This window comes from Ambystoma mexicanum, chromosome 4q (genome assembly GCF_040938575.1).
Source record: "Ambystoma mexicanum isolate Mex_15411 chromosome 4q, UKY_AmexF1_1, whole genome shotgun sequence".
NCBI lineage: Eukaryota > Metazoa > Chordata > Amphibia > Caudata > Ambystomatidae > Ambystoma > Ambystoma mexicanum.
This window is the reverse complement of record NC_090928.1, coordinates 1231201538-1231223473: the sequence shown is the minus strand read 5'-3', so window position 1 is coordinate 1231223473 and position 21936 is coordinate 1231201538. Positions and strand designations below refer to the sequence as shown.

Here is a 21936-nt window from a genome sequence, read left to right as displayed (position 1 = left end):
CAGTTAGCATCAATATAAGTGCCTAAATCCTGCAAAGAGACCGAGTGCCACATGCGTTTCCAGATTTCCTGTTTAACCTTAGAACGGGGAGTATGGGAGGCAATGGAGAAAGGTACAATATAGTGATCAGACCAAATGACAGGGATCATAGGAAAGACTGATGCGAAAGATTCAGGGGCGAATATGAGATCAAGAGTATTTCCCAGCTGATGCGTAGATTCAATAACATGTTCAACTAATCCTAAATCCAGGATAGCACTCATTAATTGAGAAAACAGTAGATCTCCAACTTCATTAATAGAAAGATTAAAATCGCCAGCAATAAATAAATTGGAATTATTAATTTGCAGTTTGGATGCAAAGGCAGGAAATTCATTGCAAAAGACAGTGATAATAACCAGGTGGGCGGTATACTAAGAAAACAGCCAGGCTAACAGAGGTAGATACAGGAATAAGAATTAAGAGCGCCTCCATCTTGAGGTTGTGCTCAGTTGGAATAATACTAATCCTAAAACTTTTAAAAATTACAGCAACACCCCCACCAGGGTGGGTGGATATGCGATTGCAGCGCAGAATATCAGAGAAGGTAACGACTGAACTACAGACGGACCTGAACACCCCCAGAGCCAGGATTCCGTTAAAGAAATGAGGTCAGTTTGAAGATCGACTAACAAATTGTGGCAGTCTTGCGAATGTGCAACCAAAGAGCGTGCATTCATTAAGAGACATAAAGAAGTGGGATCGCCTGCAGGTTGCTGTGCATTATTATCATTCAGCAATTGAAACCCAGCCGATAATATAGTGTCATCCGGAACAAATTTAACAGCTCAGTGCAAGACAGCTGACCAGCATGAGCATTGGAAATATTGAGCCAAGGCCCCGGCAACGCAGCCCATTCTGCGTTTGAGGCTTTGGCCCGCTGCGCTCATCCGCTGCCCTGACGGAAGAGCGCGATTTTATAAGCACATTGTATCGCACCAGCCAAAACCCTCCCACACACCAGAGTAAAGAGACAACAGACCGCAATGCGTGTGTCTGCACAGATGAAGCCAGGCACCTTCCAGCCGGTAACAGTGTATACAAGGAACCAAATGAAAATAAAAAAACGGAATTAAAATGCAACTAAAAGAAATAAATGCAGTGTCCAGACACCCGCAGGGCACGCAACGCATGCTGAAAGGAAATCAATTAAAACAAAATGAATAAAATAAGTTAGCCGAGCTGGCCTTACCTGGTGGTTACCCGGGCAAGGCAATTCAAATTGCTTAAGAGCAGGAGAAGACAAACCCCTCCCACACACCAGAGTAGAGAGACCGCAATGCATGTCTGCACAGAGGAATCCAGGAACCTTCCAGCCGGTAAAAGCGTATACAATGGGAGGAACTCCCAACCCACGCACATTCAAACGACAGGAGGAAACTTCCATAAAGAAAGTATGAAGTTCACTTGAGGCCCCTCCTCCTCTTTCTTGGGAAGAATGCTTGACAGAAGGGATGGGGGGAAAACTCAAAGACTGTGTGGTCAAGGGAAAGACAGATCATCCGAGCCGCGTGCTAGAAGCAAGAGTTGTGGCTTGACACAAACAGGCCCAGGATAGGGACTCCAAACTTCCAGCAGATCGTATTGAAGAAGTCTGTGGTCGAAGAGAAATTACTATATTTGTCTGCACTAACAAGAAGGGCCGAGACATTCAGTTTCTGGGAGAACCATAACAGTTTTGACGTTCCTCCTGGGGTCACAACCCCAAGCATTCATGATACCAAGCCTGGTTGGGGAGTACAGCAATCACTGTACTCCGGAAGCCCCGCCACTCCACCCAATAGTACTGTGAATATCTACATTTACCACATTGGGATAGTACTATGAATATTAGCCTGCGTCGCACTCTGAGAGAACGGTTAATATTGCCTTGAGTCACATCTAGAGAGTGTCACATTAAGATAGAACTGTGATTATTTGCCTGGACCACATAGGGATATTGTGAATATCAGCATTTGCCACACTGAGATGGTACTGTGAATATTGGCCTGCATTGCACTATTAGAGAATTGTTAAAATTGCATTTAGTCACATCTAGATAATGCCACTTCAAGAGAGAACTGTGAATATTAGCCAGCGCCACACTAGGATAGTACTGTGAAGATTAGCCTGCGTCACATCTCACAGAGTTGTTAATAATGCCTTGAGTCACATCTAGAGAGGGACACTCTAAGATACAACTGTGAATACTAGCCTGCATGAATAGCAGAGAGTTGCACTAGCCATATAACCCTGAATAGATTATCCCCCACAGTCACCAGCTACACATAGCTTGTTGACATTGGCCTCCACTGAACCAGACGCACGTTATCTAGCAAGTCATACCACCAGACAGCCCACAAGCCGGTATTCGACAAACCTGCATCCAACCCAGACCAACCCCGCAAGACAGCCAGACTAAAAACACAAAACCACCACACCCACAATCATACAAGCAAGGAAGTAAAGAACCGAACAAAGCGTACAATCATAACAAAAAAAAGAGCAAACGGGAAAAAGAGATGCACATGGGCTACCGCCCCTGCAACCCCAACCCCGAAGGTAACCCCAAGGAATTATAAACCTACCAATCATACAAGGAACCCGACCACGACAACCCAAACGAATACCAAAAGGGAGTAACAGTCCGACATCAATCCCACAACAACCAACAAATCACACAAAAATGTGAAAAGGAATAGGACTACAAGACAGACAAAGGGGAAGAGAGAACAAACCTAACTGAACACCACCACAGACCCACAACTGTGGAACACACCCCCCATCGACAAGAGCAAAAACAGAACTACCGCAGAAAGAAGAGTAAAGTACCTATACCTAACACCATACCTGGCAAACAACCACTCACCGGAACGAACCAACCCAACGAACAAATCAAGAAAGACAGACACACGACGCCGAAGAAGAAAGAACACGATCAATGCCCTAACCCCATATATCACCAGATCAAAAGGAACCACCATTCAACAGCCACATAATTTAGAAGAGGAACCTGAAGAAAACAAAAACCTAAGACTTAGCCTAGAAAAGCTATTCGACGACGACACAAAACACAACTGTACCAACAACACAACCGGAGATCTACATGGAAGAAAACCAAAACACCAGCCAGAAGACAACACTGATGATCAAGCACAAACCAAATTACACCATAAAAAATCCACTGCAACCTAATCAACGCAAGATCAATGTCAAAACACTCAGATCTTCGACCTGCCCTGCAACAACGGTATCAACATCCTATTCATCAAAGAAACATGGCTGGACAACAACTACAAAAATCACACTCAAAAGCTGCCACCCCATCAACTTCAAATGCCTACAGTTAACCAGGAAAGGAAAGAAAAAAAAAAAGGAAAAAAAAGGAGGAGGCCTCGCTATAGCATTCAGAGAACACCTGAAAATTAAAAAAACAGACAAACCTCTAAACATCGAGAACTGTGAAACCATGGTCATACACATATTGCAAATCCAAAAACATTAAATTCATACTGGTTTACAGACCACTGACATACGATGCAACCTTCGTCGACAACTTCATAGAAGCCATCACCAACATAGCCTTCCAACATGAGCATCTGATAATCCTGGGGGACTTCAACATATATCGAAGAAAAACAAACATGCCAACTCACAAAGCTCACCAATCGGGCAAATAACAACCATGAAACTACAACAACTGGTCAAAGGGGCAACACACTCGGCAGGGCACACACTTGATGCAATTTTCACCAACAAAAACCACTGCTGCATCGCCAATACAGAAACTTTGGAGCAACCATCTCATCATCCCATTTGTGATCACGCTGCCAACGAAAGCTGCCAACCAGCCCCTGAAACTCCCAACCACCACAAAAAGAAACTAGCAAACCGTCAAAAACAAGAAATCTAATAGAACAAAAGGAGGTGACAAAACCATCCGCGACTGAACTGGAGAAGGCTGACCTAGATGGAAAAACAGACCATTTACATACATGGATTGCCGACACAATGCTGCCACAATCGAAAACAATCGCCACGGAAAAAATGTTTACCCCTCAAGAAACAGATAATTGACAAAATTATTTACGCCACTACTAAGCACCATGAAAAAGAACAAGAAGCTGGAACTAGAATGGAGGAAAGAACATAACCGAGATATGAAAACTCAGTTCCAGAGACAAATTCAATTGTACAAGAAGGAAATTCAAACGGCACAGAAAGGGCATTATGATGACAGAATCACCAAAGCAACCAACACACAAAAAGAAATGTTCAACAACATTAACGAAATGAGAAACCCACCAGGTTGCGACAACACTCCAATACCATCACAGAAACTCTGTAACAACCTAGAAGACCATTTCAAACATTTAATCAACAATATCAGACAAAACAGACTAACAAATCCTAACATACAATCAATCATATCCAACGAGGAGCTAGAGCACAAACTCCAAAACTTCCCACAAAGATCAGTGGAGACATTGGTTAAGCTTGTAAAACATAGCAAGAAAGCAGGCTCGCCCATGGATCTGTGCTCCCCAGACATCTACAAACCAATCCTCTCACAAGGAACGCCATCAGAATATTACAGAAATCTCCTGAATCTGTCACACGCAACAGGGACCGTACCACAATCCTTCAAATCAGCGTATATCAAACCACTACTTAAGAACACAAGTGACGACGTAGAAGACCTCTCCAATTACAGGCCTATTTCAAACATCCCCTGCCCGGCAAAACTCCTAGAAACCTACCTATACAAACTAACCCAAAAGCACATAGAAAAGCACCAACTGCTGGACCAAGCACAAGTCGGGTTCAGACCCGCAAGAGGATAAGAATCGACACTCCTGTCCATCTGGGATGACCTAAACACAAACGCTGATTCCAACACAACCTCAGCCCCAATTCTGCTTGACCTCGGCAGCATTCGACACAGTAAGCCATGACACCCTCATCAAAAGACTAGACGAGATAGGTATAACCGACTTAGCACTACTCTTGATAAAATAATTCCTAGCAAACAGAACAGAAACTGTCGGGATAGAGCCCTTCAAGTTTTAGATGCGATTTGACTGCAGAGTTCCACAAGGATCCTCACTATCACCACTGTACTCTACCAGACTCTGCTAATCAAGATTTAAAAAATACAATCTTACGTGCTACAACCACGCAGACGACACTCAAATCATCTACAAAATCGAAGATGCACAAGAAGAACACTCAACTCTAGGAGAATGCCTCAAAGAAATCTAGGACTGGTTGAACACCAACAACCTAAAAATCAACCCAGGAAAGACAGAAATCATGATTATATGCAAAAATCAAGAGACCACCACCTACATACTGTGGCCGACAGAATTGGGAACTTCGCCCACACCATCAAACCTAGTAAAAATCCTGGGAGTCCTATTGGACAACGCGCTTACATTGGAACCACAAGTAAACTAAATAATCTTCCTCCTTCACTCAACAAAAAGAATCCTACCGTTCCTGATCTTCACCCACAAAACACTAACTATCGTCGCCCTCCTCATGTCAAGAATCGACTACGCCAACAGCCTGTACCTCGGAATGCTGGAACACCTAGTGAAGAACCTACAACGCATCCAAAATGCTGCAGTCAGACACCACCTCAAACTGTCTAGACGAGATCACGCCAGCACTAAAAATGCTACATTGGCTTCCAATCCAACAACGCATCACGTTCAAAACCATGACCATAACACACAGGGCATCAACGGCCAGGGAGCAGAATTCCTACAAAAGAAAATAATCATCTACAAGCCGACGAGACTCCTCAGATCAAGCAATGAAATTCACCTGGAACGAAAGCCATACGCCAGGAAAAACTTGTGGGCTCCACTTTCTCCCACTAGGCGGCTAAAACCTTGAACAACCTCCCGAAAGAAATAAGGAACACCAAAGACCACCTAATATTCAGAAAACGACTAAAAACCTGGCTCTTCTACACCTAGGAACCAGACGGAAAACAATGAAATAATAAAACACCATAAATACAAAGATAACCAGCTGACAGAACCCATGAGCCAACACCTAGAACCAACAGAGAGGGGAACGCCCACAACAACAGGAAATACAATTCAGGACGGAACCGACCACCAGCAACAACCAATCAGGACGGAACAACAGCTATCAAGGTTGACACAAACAGGCACAACTAACAACTGTAGAAAAACAATGGTGCAGAGGGGCACTCGAATAATGTAACCAGTTTTAATCAAGGTATGATGATAATAAAATAGTAATGAAGAAAAGTTTCAATGTGTTTAGGTGCCACAGATGTAGATCTTGGTCTACAAGATCAATTTAAACATGAAGAAAAATGAGTCGCACCTAGTACAATGAGACTAGCATCTGTGCACAACTGTGTAGCAAACACATTTTGCCAAACGAAATTCAGGATAGAGTATACAATATTTAATACAAAGTAATTAATTTACAAAAAAGCAAGATAATTTGTACAAAAAACAAAGGTCATCAAGTGTAAATCGCACTTCTAAATATAATCTGTAGCACACAAAAGAATGGGATAGAAAATGATAGTTTTTCACATACTGCAAATGGTGAAAAAAAAATTGCAATTTTTGAAAGGTTGTTAGAAAATTAGGATCTCATGCATACTTTCTTAGTTCCAGAAATAAAGATATACAATTAGGTACAAAGATGATTTCTAAGTATATCCTTTTCTCTCAATACATACGACGCCTTTCGGGCTTGGCTGCCCTTCATCAGGTATAACAATTCATCAGTTCTGTGAAATAAATATATACATCATTACATGTTTGATTGAGTTGCTAATGAAATGCTTTCTAATTTACACCAACACTTACATGGCATATTTAGAGGAAAACAACATCTTTTGCAACTTAAAATTGACTTAACTTTTGAGGTTTTTGGTAAAATTCCTTGACTGTCTTTTCGGGGTATGGGATGGTCCCAAGAAGAACTAGCCGAATTTTTTTAATTTATGAACACGATGGTCCCGAGAATCAAATTCAAATTCGAAACCAGCAAATCTGTTATAGAATTTCTTGATGTGAAGTTTATACCAAATTTGGTAAAATTGAAACTACAGGGTTTACTAAAGCCACTGACAGGAACGGTTTACTGCATGCTAAAAGCTTTCATCCAAAGAAAACTGTGGAAAGTATATCTTTCAGCCAAGTCCTACGTTATAGGCGAATAATTTCAGAAAACCATGAACATACCACCAAAGTGAAAGACCTTAAAGAGAAATTCTTCAAACGAGGATATGATCAGGCATTAGTGAACACTGGGGCGGAAAAAGCTGGTAACCAACAGACTAGAAGCATTGAAACCTATAACACGAGATCCAGTGGAAAACTTGGTATGTGTGACAACATACTCCCAACAGAGCGCACAGATTAAGCAAATACTACAGATTATATTTAGAAGTGCGATTTACACTTGATGACCATTGTTTTTTGAACAAATGATCTTTTAATTACTTTGTATTACATATTAAATATTGTATACTCTATCCTTAAATTAGCTTGGCAACATTTTTTGCTACACAGTTGTGCAAAGATGCCAGTCTCATTGTACGAGGCGTGACTCATTTATGTTCACAACTACCAACCTTACCCACTACCAAGCACCCCCCCCCCACAGACACAATGACTATGAACCATGGGTCAACCTAACCCAATGCAATCATGCATCCACACTATCCAACCTCTTTCTCATGCTCACAAGGCTACCACTCTCCAAACCAACTCTACCTTATAAAATAACCCCCAGCCAAACGGGATTAGCTTGTGCCACTTCCAGACAGGATTGAGCAAGTTAGCCTGTGCCACATAATTTCTGAATATTATCTTACATCACATCTATATAGGACTACGAATATTAAGCGGTGCAACATTTAGATATAATAGTGAGTATAAGCTTGCGCCACATCCAGACAGGATTGTGAAAATTGGCCAATTCCGCACAGACGGAAATGTGGCGATATTAACATGCCACATTTAGAAAGAATTTGGAATTTAGCATATACCACATCTAGATAGCGAGGCCTCTAACCAACCCACTAAGAATTTCACCCTTCTGCATACATCTCTTAAACTCTAACCAAACACAACCGCACTCCTAAAAGCACAGCAAACTGCACAATCTTCACTACACCACAACAACTAAACAAACCACACATAGCTCTGCACAACAGAACACGACGGGTATCAACCAAAATAGCACACCTAAACTCAGCGTACGGTGATAATGAACTGAAGCTGCAAACAGCACATCACTGCTCTCTTTCACTTTTCCCGCTCGGTTCTACTAACTCACCACAACCTCTTCCTTTACAGACCCGCCAGAGCGCTAGGGGACCACTCCAGTGGTGAAAGTGCGCAGTACAAATATCCTTTAACATTAACATACCCAGTGTAACTCCAAATTGCTTCAAACTTGCAACCATAATGGCAGCAAGAGGGATGGCAGCTTTCAACGTAATCCCCAAGGAAAGCATGAGTGTATCTCCACCATTAATAGGTATCTACAAATCCCAGAACTCTGAGAAGTTAATGGATACATATGAACAAGTCAGGCAACCAATGACTCAGGTGATAAACCTACCGACCTACACTTTCAGGCAGATCATCAGGGTGGGTGATCAGCTTTGTGAAAGGGGCAGTCTTAATTTGGTTTTGGGCTTGATCTTTGGTAACTGAGGGAGAAACACATGCCCAGCAAGGTTTTGAAAAGACACCAAAGTGTTTCCGTTCCTGGGAAAGGAGTAGGGAAGACTTATTTAAATTCACAAGCCTACTGTTCCAAAAGGTGACGATGTGTCTTACAAACAGAGTCTGCTGGAAAGATCTTAAATGAGCCAGTTCTGTACATAAGGGCAACCCGTTATGCCTTTCCCTTATAGGATAACTATGAGCAGAGCAGAACCTTGCTGAAGACACGTGGGGCCGATTCCAGGCCAAACGGAAACTGGAATTGACCCCAGGGAGTTGCGCAGCAAAGGAAACAATGAAGGGCTGGAAAGGTCATAATGTTGAAGTAAGTATCGCCCAAGGAATCATGCATTTCCTCTTCCTCAGCAGCAGTGCGATGGCTTGAAGTGTCTGCATCTAGAAAAATGTAGTGCAAACTTGCTTGTTGACCCCATTGATAAAGAAAATTAAAAATTAAAAAATCGAATGTCAGGGAATGTTTCGGCACTAGGAATATCATTTAAAAATAAAAAACCTGACCCAAAACCTGCGGAGGCACTGAAATCACAGCTCCTTTTGCAATTAGGGGCAGAACCCCACCTCCTTCTTGATTGGATCCTTGGTCCAAGGAGTGGTTCGAGCACAAATGTTCTGGGGACATGTCACAGAAGCAATGCTATATCTTGCTCATACTGCATCCAAAAACGAGGGGTCTGGAAATAACAAATTCCAACACCTCCTGAAAGGGTTGACTGCATCCACTGCAGGTAGAAGACGACACGTGGAAGGAAAACAAATGCGATTAAACCTATCAGGGCAGTGTCTGAGGCAAAGAAGTGTCCCCTGCCTGGTTATGGTGATTGCCAGGGGGGTAACTCTGGGGCCTGGGTACCTCCCCAAAGTCGGTGGATAATGATCGCAGGGGGTGTCATGCGGAGGATGCCCTGGTCACCCTCTTAGCTCCATTCACGTGGGGGGCAGTCGCAAAACACCCCATATCTGATACAGGCCCTTTAAGAGCAGACAGCGTCAGGGTGTCCCCAAATACATTGTGCAGGAAATGTTCTACAACCCTTTCTCCCATAAGTGGCCAGACCTGCACTACTGTTCCAAATACTACACGGGACATGGCCCCTTTAAGTCAGCAAGGATTAGACCCAACCCAGAGCATTGTCCCTTTAAGGAGTACTTCAGAATTTACTTTAATAGATGGTGGGTTGGGAAAAACTGTGCTCTCTCAGGCATCAAGATGCTTGACCAATTCCTACACAAGCCCGTGCAGAAATCAGGATCACTTTCAGATCTCCTTCATGGCTTGCCATCAAGGTTGCATACATGGCACAGTTGATAACAACAGAGAGAGCTTGAGGCCAAGTTTAGCAGTGCCCTCGATTTAGAGAAACTCATTGAGGGCATGCTCATCAGCCCACACTCTCAACACAGATGGTGAAACATCACAACAGGTCCCTGAGGAAAGGTAAGTCCATCTTCCATCACTCCAAGTCAGGAAGTTTGACAGGGACACTTGCAGGGCTTGACACTTTAGCAAGTAGAGGTCTGGGTACCAGTGACCAGCAACAGTCAGGCTTCAAATCTTACCAAAACTAAAGAGACACCAGGGTTGAGAATTGAAAAGGGTTGGCCTAGAATTACACAAACTATTTTTAAAAAGAGACCCTAGACAGTTATGAACCGATTGGATGACTGAAATTAATTTCTAAACTCACAGGCGATTCAAACCTATATCACCCCTTGGTTCAAAATTATTCGACAATTAAGATGACTTTACCAGAAGAGTTATCGACTAATAAAATGTTTTATTAACATACAAATTGATTTTTAAAAAAAAAGACACGTGTGTGTGTGTGTATATATATATATATGTGTGTTATGGTTAAGCTGCTATTTCCATAGGAAGAGCACTTTTTGGGCGGCTTATAACTTCGCTCCCCCTGGACGAATCCTCACCAAACTTTGCACAGTTTGGTGAGGTTTGGTCCAGGGGGAGCAAAGTTTTAAGGGGGGATCCCAAAATTTCTTTTTTTCCCATAGACATAATGGGAAAAAACTGCTCACGCCTACAGCCCAAACCGCTGGATGGAGTTACACCAAATTTGCGGCAGGAGCGGCGGCTTGGTTTTTATTTGGTGTAAATCCGTCCAGTAGTTAATTACAAAAAAATTACCAAAATGTATAGCATAAAAATGAGTGATATCTATGTCTGCTCCGCTGACTCACTTCCCTGTTCGGGCCTCTGATTGGCCGCACTGTCCGCGGACTGGCCTCTGATTGGCCAGAAAAATGTGCAGACTTTTGCGTGCTCCGCGGACACTGGGACGCACCCGCTGATTGGATGGTGAGAAAACGTGAACTGCGTCTGATTTCCTGAAACGCCCGCCATCTTGGATTCGCAGACTTTTTTGGGGTCCATGAACAGCACGGTGAAAACTTTTTATTTTTTTAGGTTTTTATTAGTGCAACTTAACCATAACGTCCCTTTAACAAAGTTTTTTCAGTGAATACATACATACACACACACACACATTTGTAAGAATACAAATTGTTAGTCGCTGTTAACTGAAACACATCTTGATTTTTGTGTTGGGTCTTTCTGTTGGAGGTTTGTGCAATACCAGCAGCTACTAACATATATCTCTTAAGAACCTTTAATGTGTTAGTAATACGTGTGTTCTGAAGAAAAAGAAAAAAAAAAAAAGAAGGAGGACGTAAAAAAGCACGTTTCGTTCTTCCTTATGTTGTCGTAACCATGGTAAAACTTCTTCAGGGGATAAAGAATGTTTTACAGTAGGATAGCTTTCCATTAAAAAAACTCTCTGGGTCTGTGAATGTTCTTAGTAATACTCAAAGAAGGAGGAGTCTCAACATCTAACGTGTGCAGAAACAGCCGTAAGCAACGCTGTTTTATTTAATTAAATTGTTGTAACTCAACAATAATAAAGTTATGCTTACCACTAACATCTAGATTGTGTATATAGTGGTAGGTCAAGCGCCTGATAGACAGATACCTGTAACAATGAATCTTAGTGTCACTGGTGTAATAACACTAATGTCACTGGTGTAATAACACTAAACTGCATACTTTAGGTGACCACGTTTTCTAAAAAAAATACAAAAGTATGGGTTCATCAAATTTTGCTTACTTGAAATGTAGTCCGAATACTCAAACTCCTAAAAGTCTTTACAGAGTGAGGTTAGAAGTGCTAAGCAATGGAAAGTGCCCTTTCAGATATTTCTGTAGAAACCATAGAAAGAGAGGGAATGCAACATCATCATACCGGATTAGAACATTAGAGTTCATAGTAAAACTCTATGGGTACGGTTGATTCTGTCCATAGAATGACAGTAACATCGACTTGCGTCTAACATGAATAGTCAGTTCAGGTCGATGTATGTTCTGAAGGGAGAAGTGGAGCAGGGCGGCAGGCGTCTTAAAGTACACCATGCCCCTGTTGCGCAACAGTGGGGCCAAGTACCAACACTGGGAACAAATGAGAGCAGCGATATATAGAAAAACATTCCTTACGAGCTTTGCGGGGCCCTTCTTGTGAAACTATGAGTGCATCTCACCAGTGTGGCTGGCAGCAGCGGCGTGCAGGTGTAATAGCGGGGAGTGGACGCCGGTGGGCTGTGAACCCGTGTCACTGGGGCTCCACTTGCTCTGCAGTGCATGCCGCATGATGATGCCAGCCCAGCGCAGGTCACGTGTGCGCGGCGCAGCTCTCCCTGGAAGCCCTGCCAGGCTGGCGGCCATGTCATAGCAGCTGCTGGCCTACCAGCTTCCCCTTACTTACTGCTGAGACTCGAGCGCAGACCCGAGTATCATGGCGCCTGTTCATCTAGAACATAGGATACTTCACAGGGGGTCGTACTCGGAATCAGAATCTCCGATTTCCCAAAAAAAATGGGAAAATGGAATAGCGGCCGTACTCATAAGGAATTGAAGGCAGCGAGTCTATTACTTAATATCACACTGCATCCACTGCTACTGCCATGAAGAGATCGACGCGAAATGCAAGCTACCTGTGTCCTGCATCACGAAGGTTACTTACCATGGCCGCCATCTTTTAACGACCGAAAGAAAAGATCCATTTGTAGCTGTAGAAAATGGTATACGCTGTCCCTTTTCGTATAGTTCTTTTTTTAATTGGCAGGACTAACACTCGGGGGTACTTTTAGCAAAATAATAGCGCACTCCAGTGATTCACTGGCCGCGTTGTCCATTGAGTCTGTATGTCGGATAGCAGACATGTGTGAGCAATAGCTCCTAATTTTAACATCTTGTTGAGATTAATGTATGTATTAGCTAAATGATTTCTGCACATTTCACTTTTTTGGTACCACTAGTCACTTTACAGCAACTAACTGTTTATATTGTTTCAATGACTATATTGTTTTTTATACTTTATCAATTTTCTGGTAAAGTCATCTTAATTGTCGAATGATTTTGGACCAAGGGGTGATATAATCGGGAGAATAGCTCAGGTGCCACATGCTCACTTTGGAAGCAAGACGACACGAAGCACCACAGGTTCGATCCCCGCGTCCGTGCATAGAAACCTCTGGGTATTAAGTGCGTTTTAAATAACCTATCATATCATAGGTTTGACTCCCCTGTGAGTCTAGAAACTAATTTCAGTCATTTAAACAGTGCATAATTGTCTAGGGTCTTATTTTTCAAATGTTGCCCAGAAGTGGTTAGGGAGAGGATATGCCCCCTGCTTGGAGGTCCTTTTCCCTCTTATGATAGAACATTTGGGCAGCTTTTATCAGAACAAGGTCCAGTGAAAACCGGTCTAACGTGGTTCCGACAAAGGGATCCCAAAGAGGATTTCATTGGGGAGGTGGGGTGACAAAAATCAAGGAAATGCATCCCTTCTCCCCAAGGGGGAGTCCCCCTGTGAGTCTAGGGAGGCAAGGCTGCTCCGCAACAACCTCTGTAAGGGTAGAGGCAAGCAGAACCTCACTGGGAGAAACTCCCCTTGCAGGGAGCAGGATTCCTGTTCCTGTGAGGATCTCCCCAAAGAACCCTTCTCTGTTAGCTCTTTGGACGTATTCTATCAAGGTTTATATGAGGAAAGAACCAAGATGTGTTATTGCAGAACCAAAATTGTAACTAACTCTTTCTTTTTATGTAACAATTTTTATTGTGTTTATAAAAATGATATAACAAACAAAAATATGCCATTGCTTGGTTACACATCACATGGGACAACAAAATCGAGGGCACCCCGGCAGGGGGTTGGTGGGAAGCCCAGCGGGTCATGATTCATCAATGCGTTAGGTACAGAGGCGACAAAGGAGAATGATGCCACTCTGCATCTTTCCAACCTGCAGGGTTGTCCCAGCATTCCCTCCTCAAGAAAGGGGTGCAATAGGGCAAAGCGTCTCACATTGTTCAAGAGTCCATGTGACAGCAGAGGAAGGCTGAATAAATCAACACAATCAGAGCAGAGTCAGCCCCACCCCTTTATCCCTCCGTCTCTTCCCACCAACCCCATACCTTCTGGAATTTATGGAGGCAACCTCTAGCCTTGTACACCTTGTCAACTTCAGTAGCACAGCAGCTGATCTTGGGGCAGTCCGATGATCCCCACTCGGTTGCAATGATCCGCTTGGCCAAACCCAGTGTAAACGAGAGGGATTACTTCTCATACTTAGTAAACTACGTTTGTGAGCTGTGTATTAAATATTGTAGGCTTTGGAAACCGTTTTGGACATAGAGTCTCTTAAACAGAAAACTGCAAACATATCTTGCTTTTAGAAATCTTGACAGACACAATATACAAATGGCTCTGCAGCTGAATGTCACATTGGCCACCAAGAGGATAATAAAAGTGACATCAGATTGGAATGTGGTGATATTAACTGCATTTGCTCAAATGCCACCATGTCTAACAGGACACAGCTTTCTATTTATAGTTAACCCAAGTACTGCCCATAGATTTGCAGTTCAAGTTCAATTGCCTTTATTCGACATAAGTCATTATGGCACATGTACACAAATGACAATAACCATGAAGCATGAACATAAAAAAGATTAATAAAAAATCTAAAGTTCATACACTTATTAACAATCAATCAAATATAAACAATTAAATTCATCCTTTTCGATAAGAGATAACATTCCCCATCTTAAAATACATCGGAATATTAAAACTATGTATTCATACAGTCAAGGATACAGATTTCAAATCAGTCATTTACACGTAATATGAAAGTCTACTGATCTCGGGTCCAAGTACCCTCCCCCGCCAGTTGCACACATGCACTGCCTCCCTGGCAACCACTGCACTTGGGGACTGTTTCTGTATCCCTACAGTCCCCTACCAGCACTTGACACTTAATGTCTGCACTTACCCTTGCACTGGCCGCATGTTTTACTTATTGTTTTTATTCATTCCATTTATATTTTTTAATGTAAATCCTAAATACTGCACTTCCCCTTACCCCATTCCCCTGCACTTGCACAATCTCAATGTCACCTGGCCTAATAAGATCGTTGTCTCTGTATTTCCCTCTGTCCCCCCCTTTGCCTCGTCGCGCCTATAAATGCCATATCATATCACTGTCTTGCCATTTGAAAATAATCATTATGGACCTTGTGCAAAAATAGCAATGAACAACCCCTGAGTTTACAAACATGGAAACTCATACCTTATGAGGTCCAAGCATCATGCTTTTACTTCTAATAATTAAGTATAGACAAATGATTTCGTACTTCTAGGTATAAAAAGAGCATTCCAAGTCATAAGGTGCATGGCAAGTCTAAAGATTAGATTCTTGCAAACGGCGTCCCTTCAATCATGTGCAGCTAGCACTTGTTTTGAGGGAACCTCCAACATCAAATATCTACCAGGTAACAGAAATATAATGGTAAGTAATGTGTAAAAGCATATTCATTCAGAGGAGAACACTGAAAAGCAGGTAAACCCCACACGTTGGACAAGGGAATTATCACAACAATATACACTGAAAAAAATGTCCAAAGGCCTGAAATTAATAAATCTGTATCAAGAATATTTATTTAAACTAATACAACAATTATAAATGACAGTTAATCATGAGTGAATCATCACTAGAACCAACAATACATTGGAAGGTAAAATCACATCTAAAACAGTGTAGAGAGTATTAATAATTTCTACACAACACAATCCATTCAATTATTCAACACCCGTACTCATACAAACATATGCATACAATAGTGCTTTCACATACATTTTGGATGATATTCAATGACAACATGAATAAATCAATAATATTCAACAGATGTTATATAAGTAGTCATAATTTAGAGTGGATCTCAATGATGGTAATGATTTATACGATCACATTTCCAACTAGTTTCCGTTTACCTACAGGTTTCGACCTGTTTGTTTATTTTGACCATGTCTTCATCAGGGGGTCCAAATTGTACACTACAAGGAAGTATACACAAATGGACATTACTAGCTTCAAACTAAAATAAAACCTACAAAACTACAAATCCAACAATAACCATTCATGCACGTGAACAAAAGAGTGTTCGGTTTACAATCTCTCGATGCCAGGATACACCCATTGAAAATAATGCAGTGCCCAAAAATATCCCAGTGCCCACAGGCGAGTTAAACCAAGAGAGCCCGAGCCCGGTCGTGATGGGAGACTAACACCAAGGAGGCCAAGCAGCCATTGCACCATATGTTTTGTTAAAAATCCACATCTAACCATCCACAGCTGAGTGGCATCTATGAAGAATGGAGGGGAGTCATTTAAAAAAAAAATGCCTATCCACTTGCAATTTGAAGACCAAGTAGGTAAAGTGCAACTGTTTCGAAACTGTCCATGCTTGTTGAAAAATGCTCTTAAAGGGCACTATGGGTAAAGAAATGGAGTGAATAGCTAAAGGGGCTTGCTAGCCTTCATGGTGTTTTTAATATTAGAACCACACTTAAGTAATAGTATGAATGAGGAAATGAATACCCAAGGTGGGTCACTATCCCTCATAACAGTGCGTGAAAAACCATAACACAGTTACAAGTGCTGCCTCGGGGGAATGCAAGCATGTGAAGGCATATGAGACTGAGACCGCATCTCCACCGTGCCAATCTTTGCATTGGCGCTGACTATAATTATTTATACCGAGACTAACAATACCTTGGCCATGCGAGGTGGAATTTACCTCCTAGTCGCTTCGGACACATGGAGCAACCCGATAGCAGCAACCTTCCTGATTGGAACGCGGACGGCGAGTCCTGCATGAATTGAGGTGCGTAAATACGACATATTAATTCGACAGGGGAGCCCAGTCTGCAGCCAAATAGGGATAGAAAAAAATCCTAGGCTTTTGTGACCCTTACTCCGTGGAGCCATGTATTCTGTGGAGCTATGTGTGGTGGCCATACTTAGCAATGAAATGCACAATATTCAGATACGACCTTTGCTTAATGTATGGCATTTTCTGGTTGATGTTGCGAATACTTTCTGCGTTTAACAATGGCTTCAACTAAATCTTAGTGCCTTATAACCACTGTAAAATAGCATATTTTTATTTTTTATTTATTTGAATTTATAAAGCGCACAAACGGACCTGGGGCATCGTGGCGCCGTTACAGATGGATTTTCTTAGACACAGTCATACAGTGATAGCATAAAATGGGCCACTGTTTGACCCCCAAAGCCGCAGAGTGGGCCGCCTGCTGCGCCCCTCCGCCCGACCCCCCAACTGTGCCCCGGGTCGTTGCCCGCCCCAAGAAACGCGGCTGCCAGGACAATTATTCGCCAGACAAATCTACCTATATGATTTTTATTCTGTTTGCGAATATGCATAAAGAAACATTAGGACACATCTGAAAGATAGTTAAAGCACTCATCAAATCTTTATTCAATCCTTGTATAAGGCTTGTAAAATTAAAATCCAGCACTAAAAGCCTGGTGTGGTAGATTCACAGAATGACATTAAATATCAGGAAACCACCGACGTTTAAACGCGTTAGGGCATAACATGCCAACTTATTCAATAAACTACCCATTTTCCATTTGTTGTTTTAAAACCCACTTATGGGGAGGAGCCTCGTGCACTGCAAAGTAGTTTAATTGATTTGTTTAAAAAAAAAATAGAGTGGAAATGGCATGTAACCCCGTTTTTGAGGATTGCACCCACTAAGAAGACCGAGCTGAAAGGAAAACAACCCGCATTATAAACAATTCTGTGATCTGAAGGCAGGTTTCCGGGCCAAGTGCTAACCTGTAATTCTTTGGGGGCGGGGTGTTCTCTATTTTGAAGGCAGGTCACCCTGATATTGTATCCCAGTAGTGGGTGTGTCCCAATCTGAGAAAGGGACCTTAGCAACGCACCGCTCCTCATTATCACGTGGGTTGCACGTTCGTGCGTGTCTGAGAAGTCACGTGCCTAAGGTTGCACACCTCACCGACGTCCGTTTTGTTTTTGCCAGGTGTGGCGCGAGCTGGATGGTGTGGGCAGCCTCGTGCCCGAGAGGGAAAGACAGCAATTCTGTCTTAAAGCTATCTCATACTTGGTTGTTATTTTAGTGGAGCATGCTTAGTTATTTTTTTGTTTTCTCGTGGGGAGGCTTTGTTTGTCCTGCTGGCTGCAGAGGGGTGTTTTGTTATGTGCAACAGAGAGGGGTGGGGGGCGGGGGTGTTATGTGCAGGACACATTTAGGTACGTGGATAGTTATCTTTTGGATTGTATTCTTGTGCACATGGTAGGGTATCCAGATTTTCAAGACAAAAAACTGGAATGCTCAGAAACATAAAAGGACTATCAAGAGTACGAAAGCTGATAGAACACCTCACTGCGCAGTATTAGGACTGGACTGCTATCCTCCACATAAAATGTGAAGATTTATAATGTAAGTACAGGGCTTTAAGTGGGGTAAGAAATCGAAGGGATGCCCTCATTTGGGGGCGTGGCTTGTGGGATTGGCATGGCCTAAAAAAAGTACTCAAACCATGGTAAGGTACACAAGCAAATATATAAATGCATGTACGCATTTATATATGTGTATGCATACCTTACTATGGTTTGTGTACTATGCAAGCCATCTTTCATAAACAGAGAAATATGTAATATATTTCTCTGTTTATGAAAGATGGCTTGAAAAGTACACAAACCATAGTAAGGTACACACACAAATATATAACATTAATATATTTGTGTGCATACCTTACAGTTTGCATGCTTTTCAAACCATTGTTTAAAAAAATGTCCCCAGGTTCGCAGAGGGCCAAAGACACCACTGTGACCTGGAGAGGGGGTGGGGAAACAAAGGGACAGTAACTTTCCTCTGGTGACCCCGTGCGCGAGTGGTCACCAGACGAATTTACAGTGACAGACGTGCCAGTTACAGTCTGCTTGCCTGACTTAATGGCGGGCGCATCTCCTGTTGCGGCCGCAGTGGGATAATGTGTCCTGCCAACTTTGTGGTGGGACCGGTTGGCACTGGCAGGGCCCCACTCAACCCCACTTTTAAGAGACTGCCTGCCCCGTCTGTCCCCGGCCCACTTAAAGCACTGTGTAAGTATGCCATTAATAAAGGAGCTGTTGCTGTGATTGTGTAGTGACTTGGTCTCATCTGGTTAGTGTATGTGCAATGCCTCATGGAATGTGTGGAGCTAAGTGGAATGTGAAACTCTCAGGGACCTTAGAGTTACATGAATGGCAGTTTGGGAACTGCAGCATGGTAGTGCCAATTGAGAGGATGCGCCTTCCTGAACCTTCCGTATTATCTTCTCATCTTTGATCTGCAACAATAAAATAAAACTTCTTTTTATACTTACCTGATCTGGTGTCATATCTGAGTGGTTCCTGCCTGCCTCCCAACACAAGATACTTCAGATTTCTTCAATTAATATTACAGGCCTTCCTATGTGTTCGTTTTGTAACCAGCTTTTATGGTACAATCAGGTAATGTGTGTGATGGGTAACTGAAAGATTGGGGGTTTGAGCCCACCCTGCGATGTCAGTAATGTGGTTAATGTGATACAGGAAAATAGGAGAAGTATTCCGATGCTTGTTTGATTTATTAATGTTGCCCACTATCAATATTCAGTCATTTCGTGATGGAACTATCAGTGGTCATCTTCCCTTTACCCAAAACCGGGACAGGGTCATACATGCCAACACTCCCGATTTAGGCGGGAGACTCCCGATTTTTGAATGGCTATTTTTTACTGTCTCCCGCCTAAAATAATTATAACTCCAATGCAATCCTATGGGAAAAATACTTTCTCCCAATTGCTATCGTGAAATCTCCCTCACAGGGCCTGACGAATGTTGGCATGTCTGCAGGGTGTTTAGTTTAAAAAAATTCTCGGGGCAGGGGAAGAGAGGTCCCAGTTCTGGGACAGTCCCAGCAAAATAAGAGCATCTTGTCACCGTAGCAGAGAGGGGATTTGTCCTCCCATGCAAGGGCGTTCATTTGTGGATCTCTTACGAGCAGCAGAGGGGAGAATGTGTTTTGTGCAGTGGGCCATACATGAGCAGTTTAGCACCTTGTCATCAATGCACAAGCGGGAAGGCAGGACCTTGAGACAGTTTTGCGCTGAAGAGCTGATGAACACGGGCATACTTGAGCATTCATCTTGCTGCGAAGGACACATTTGGGTAGTGAAGAATGACAGACTACTTGTGCTCCAGTATAAAGGTGCAGTATGTCCTGTGCAGAGGGTGTATTCGGCCATTTGCAGTGGCTAACATAGGTATTTGTCCTGTGCGGAGAGTGCAAACTTAGGTATTTGTCCTGTGCAGAGAGCCGGGGAAGTATGGGATTTGTTGTCTTGCACAGCAGGGGTATTTGGGTATTTGACATGGGGACAAGTGTACTTCACAAAAGACAGTGTTGGGTATTCACTCTTTGCAGAGAGTGGGATGAGATTTCCCTACCCAGAGGTATGCAGGGAGTGGGATGAGATTTCCCTGCCTAGAAGGGGTTTAAGAGATGTATCCTTTGCAGCAGAAGTGTGGGATGGATGTAGTTTGTCCTGTGCAGAGAGAGAGACATTTTCCGGCATATTTTTCTTTCAATTCCTGTGCTGAGTGATGGATTGTCCCTGTACAGAGGGGCGAATTTCTTATGATTGTTTGCAGAGAGGTGAATTACAGTAAACCATGCTACGTAGTGGGTTCTGTGAAGAGCAGTCTCCACAGGACAGGTTTGTAAATTGAAATGTGAAAGTGTAGCATCTGTGTGGGGCTTTGTAAATGGGGCACATGGTGTTTCTAAAGGAGTGTCAGGATGGTCCTTGCGGAGGAGAATGCTAACTACCTCCAACAAAGGGGCATGTGGCTTTGTAGAGTGAGGTTTGGGCTCATACAAATTAACAATGGAGGATGTAGCAGCTCAGGACCTCGCAATAACGATATAGGCCAGTTTGGCATACTGCAAGGGAGGTACTTGGAACAATTCCTCATGCTCCCTGCTTTTGAAAACAACACAGATATTTCACTGTCTCCGCTCGCACGATATATAGAGGTCGAAATTAGGATTGAATAAGCAGGGGCTAAAAGCAGCTCCTGGGTCCAGCATTAAGCAGTGAGGCACGAGCAGCTAGTACATAGCGTTCTGCAAATCGGACTTCCACATGAGATGGAAACACATAATTCTGTCCCTTATTTGAGACCATTTATGCTTTAAATGTTATATAGATATGCCCGAATGCCTATAGATTTGTCCAAATGCACAGAGTTAAATTCACATAGGTGTGTTTGTCCAGCATCAGCATGGCATGGGGAGCCAAAAGTAGTTCCTGGTAGCTGTTGGTGTCCCGCTAACCACGCTCTTCTAAGCTACAGCAGGTGCTAAATAGCTCCCTGCTCCCCTCAATTTCAAACCCTGTACATACATGCATTCGAGAGGAATATAAAGGATTTACATCTACATGAAGGTTACCAATAATTGGTACGTCTCAACCCTTGAAACAAATCAATCCCAGCTGGATTTCCCAAATTTAATGCACCAACCTGACCAAGACACAGCAGGGCTGGACAGTTAATTCCAAAGTGTGACTTTTGATATTCTAAAAGTTTTTTTTTTATGTATAAAGCGCGCAATCAGCCCAGAGGCATCGAGGCGCTGTTACAGGTAATGAGTTTAGTTACATGAGGCATGCGTCAGACATTGTAAAAACATTGCTTACATATAGTCCGGTCAGCCATAGGAAAAAACGTTGTAAACATATAGTC

General features: G+C 42.8%; 1 protein-coding gene across 3 annotated transcripts in view; it reads right to left on the bottom strand.

Annotated features, from left to right (window-relative positions):
- The window catches only part of MRPL14 (mitochondrial ribosomal protein L14), a 91893-nt gene extending 73822 nt beyond the window's left edge, over positions 1 to 18071 (bottom strand). Inside the window, exon 1 of one of the 3 annotated variants that reach the window (XM_069608795.1) lies at positions 17977 to 18071. Coding sequence is in view for 1 of the 3 variants with exons in the window: in XM_069608793.1 (XP_069464894.1) it covers positions 12274 to 12419 (146 nt within the window). In the remaining 2 variants the exon portion in view is untranslated. Of the gene's footprint in view, positions 1 to 12273; positions 12543 to 17976 lie in introns of those variants that run through there. The other 2 variants (XM_069608794.1, XM_069608793.1) reach the window with 2 other exon arrangements.
- Positions 18072 to 21936: the final 3865 nt, after the last annotated feature.